The 2,515-nt window shown below is 44.8% G+C and overlaps 1 protein-coding gene across 1 annotated transcript; it reads right to left on the bottom strand.

Annotated features, from left to right (window-relative positions):
- Window positions 1-287: 287 nt before the first annotated feature.
- On the bottom strand, window positions 288-1,288 carry LOC147881332 (small ribosomal subunit protein uS14-like). Its single transcript, XM_087369962.1, has 3 exons — window positions 1,114-1,288; window positions 712-811; window positions 288-621 (listed from the first exon to the last, which is right to left on the bottom strand). Exons 1-3 carry the CDS (start codon window positions 1,173-1,175, stop codon window positions 613-615), a joined length of 171 nt encoding a protein of 56 aa, XP_087226088.1. The 5' UTR covers window positions 1,176-1,288; the 3' UTR covers window positions 288-612.
- Window positions 1,289-2,515: the final 1,227 nt, after the last annotated feature.

Raw genomic sequence — 2,515 nt, 5'->3', positions numbered from 1 at the left:
AGGCCATCAACACGGCAATTGTATAATCGAAAATATGATAAAAACACAACCCACATGAAATAGCATGACATCAAGTACATGCATGAACTACACAGGATTACGTTCACTATGGCTCCTATGATCGAACCATATAAGCGCAACTCCAACTCACGCATCGTCCATCAGCACATAATAACAATATATACGTAACCATCCTGAATTCCAAAACACACCCCTTCATGCAAGAATCAACCCGACATGACTGACAATAACAATCTTATCTGCAAAAACGGTAGCTTGGAAATGGAGATACAAAGAATATGCTTTTAAAAAATTACTCAATATATACCGTACGTGTAATGTGAAGAACTATGGCATACAATATTAGCATATTAAGTTACGGAAAATTCGATGACATTCTGCTAATTAAATCGCACGTTCTGAACCTCTCAAACTGGGACTCTTCACATGATTTAACATAGCAGAAAAAGAGAGCACTACATTATAGGCCTTAAACTTCCTTGTGCATTCCTCGGACTCTCAAAATACAGGACCTCACAGGATCCATGGAAGGTATTTCATGCTTGTGCTCTCCCAAAAATCAACCGCATCATGCTCCTAAGAACCGCCAGCTTAGCGATACTGTCGACCAAAATTAAAAGCTTATTATCAGTAACTTTTACGATAACTGGGAAAACCATTGGTAAATCAAGAAAATCCGCAAAGCCATACCTTGACGAAACCTATGTCCTTGGAGTAGATGCGAAAACACTGGCGACAGCACATTATATTGTACTTCCGGACAAGTCCATGGCCGTTCCCACAGACCCGGCTGTGAAACAATAATGCACAGAGTAAGAATTTCTGTCTGCTACCCTCCTCCTCCTCCCCCCGCCTTCCCGGCCCGCAAAACGCAAACACACAAAGGAAACCACCGTGGCTCCAAAGCAGCGTTAACCGTATGGAAAGAACTCTCTCTCTCACACACACACACACACACACACACACACACACACACACACACACACACACACACACACACACACACACACACACACACACAAAATAACGCGGTCTACAGCTGGTAAAGGCGAGATTCCAAATGCACCAAGAGGAAGTGAAGGCGGTGCTCACCAGGCGCGAGAGCCGGCCCCGTACTTCTTAGGATGTGAATTCCAAACTGCTGCGTGCCCCATAGCGGAAATCTTCCCTGCTATCGAGCTATATCAGTCGGCAACACAAAGACAGAAAGAGATGAGATGCAACAATGTTAAGAACTATAGTCGGCCGTGATGTGGTCGATTTTATAGCAAACCCTAAAACTCGTGCTTAGATGTCTCTACTTGCAAAAACGTCTTTTTTAAAGGCTATGGCACGTGGCATGTTTTGGAAGGGCACCTTCTGTGTTTAGCGCCTTAGAGGCCGCGCAATGACCTCCTAGGAGGTTGTCAGATGGAGTGTAGATGGGATGGCGTCTGCTCGCATGTACACCACCACGTCTGCTACAGCTTGTGCCTATGAGCTCATCTACGTCTTCTGCTCACATCTATAGCTACCACATATCTTCGTTAGGAGTGTGGGGGTCCCCCCAGACCATCTTCGGTCGAGGGTGTTCTAGATAGCAAGGGTGCGCGGAGTGGATGTGTATGGTGGAATATCCCCTAACTGCAAGACCCGCCTATAAAGGTAGTCTGATGTGACTATGAGGACGGCCACTTAGGGTGGGTACACACTGCCAAAAGGGTGCTCAAAAGGCGCCAAACATGTATGTAGGTCTTGGGCAGTCTTCAATGGGCAAGGGGCTTACACACTACCCAAGCAAGAATCTTTATAAAAAGGTAGCATTTAATGGGGAGTAATTCTCCACTTGAATTTGATTGGTTGAGCAATGAGCTTTGGTAGTAGCTTTCACAAGAACTTTATTTAGCGCCCAATCCAATCATTGCTTCAGTGTAATGCCGATACTAAGCGGTACTCCAATTAGCGAAAGATAGTACCAATAGGGAGACATTGGAAATCAAATGAAGCTATCCAATCAGGTGAAGCTTGCCAATCAAGAAATAAGATAGATGACTTAATCACATTGATTTTCGAATCGGATAAGTGGTGGTAGAGGGGGGAGGTTGATGGAAAAACTGGTGGTGGAAATGCTGGATGGAAGTTAGAGGACGGAAAATGGAGGTAGACAGAAAATATGGAGGCTTGACGGAACTTGGAGTTGAGGGAGAGATGGGAGTGGCTTGGAAAAGTGAGGGGAAAGAAGGAGGGGGGGGGGATGGTGTTGCTTTCATAGGATGTGGGGGGTTTAAGGGTTAGTTTTGGGTGATTACTATTTTAATGTGCAAAATCTACAAAAATTGCCATGAGAGTATCTATGTTAGCACTGAACAGCCTCCAATATGTGTGAATTATCACCTGCAAAAAATTGCAATATAAGGACCCCCGTCCGGAAGCTGCAACCCTCAAAGAGCTCCTCGTGAGAGATGAGAATCAATTCACCTTAGGAGAGGCTCAGTAACAATGGTGAAATGTAAAG

Source organism: Dipteris shenzhenensis, chromosome 31 (assembly GCF_047967505.1).
Source record: "Dipteris shenzhenensis isolate YYH24624 ecotype China chromosome 31, Dip_SZ_1.0, whole genome shotgun sequence".
Classification (NCBI taxonomy): domain Eukaryota; kingdom Viridiplantae; phylum Streptophyta; class Polypodiopsida; order Gleicheniales; family Dipteridaceae; genus Dipteris; species Dipteris shenzhenensis.
Note: the sequence above shows the minus strand (reverse complement) of the source record. Positions and strands in the feature narration are given on the sequence as shown.

Coding starts and splice junctions, on each gene's coding strand:
- LOC147881332 (XM_087369962.1), bottom strand. CDS start 1,175: ATGGGGCACGCAGCAGTTTGGAATTCACATCCTAAGAAGTACGGGGCC. Junction 812..1,113: donor GGGGCCGGCTCTCGCGCCTG/GTGAGCACCGCC, acceptor ATTGTTTCACAG/CCGGGTCTGTGGGAACGGCC.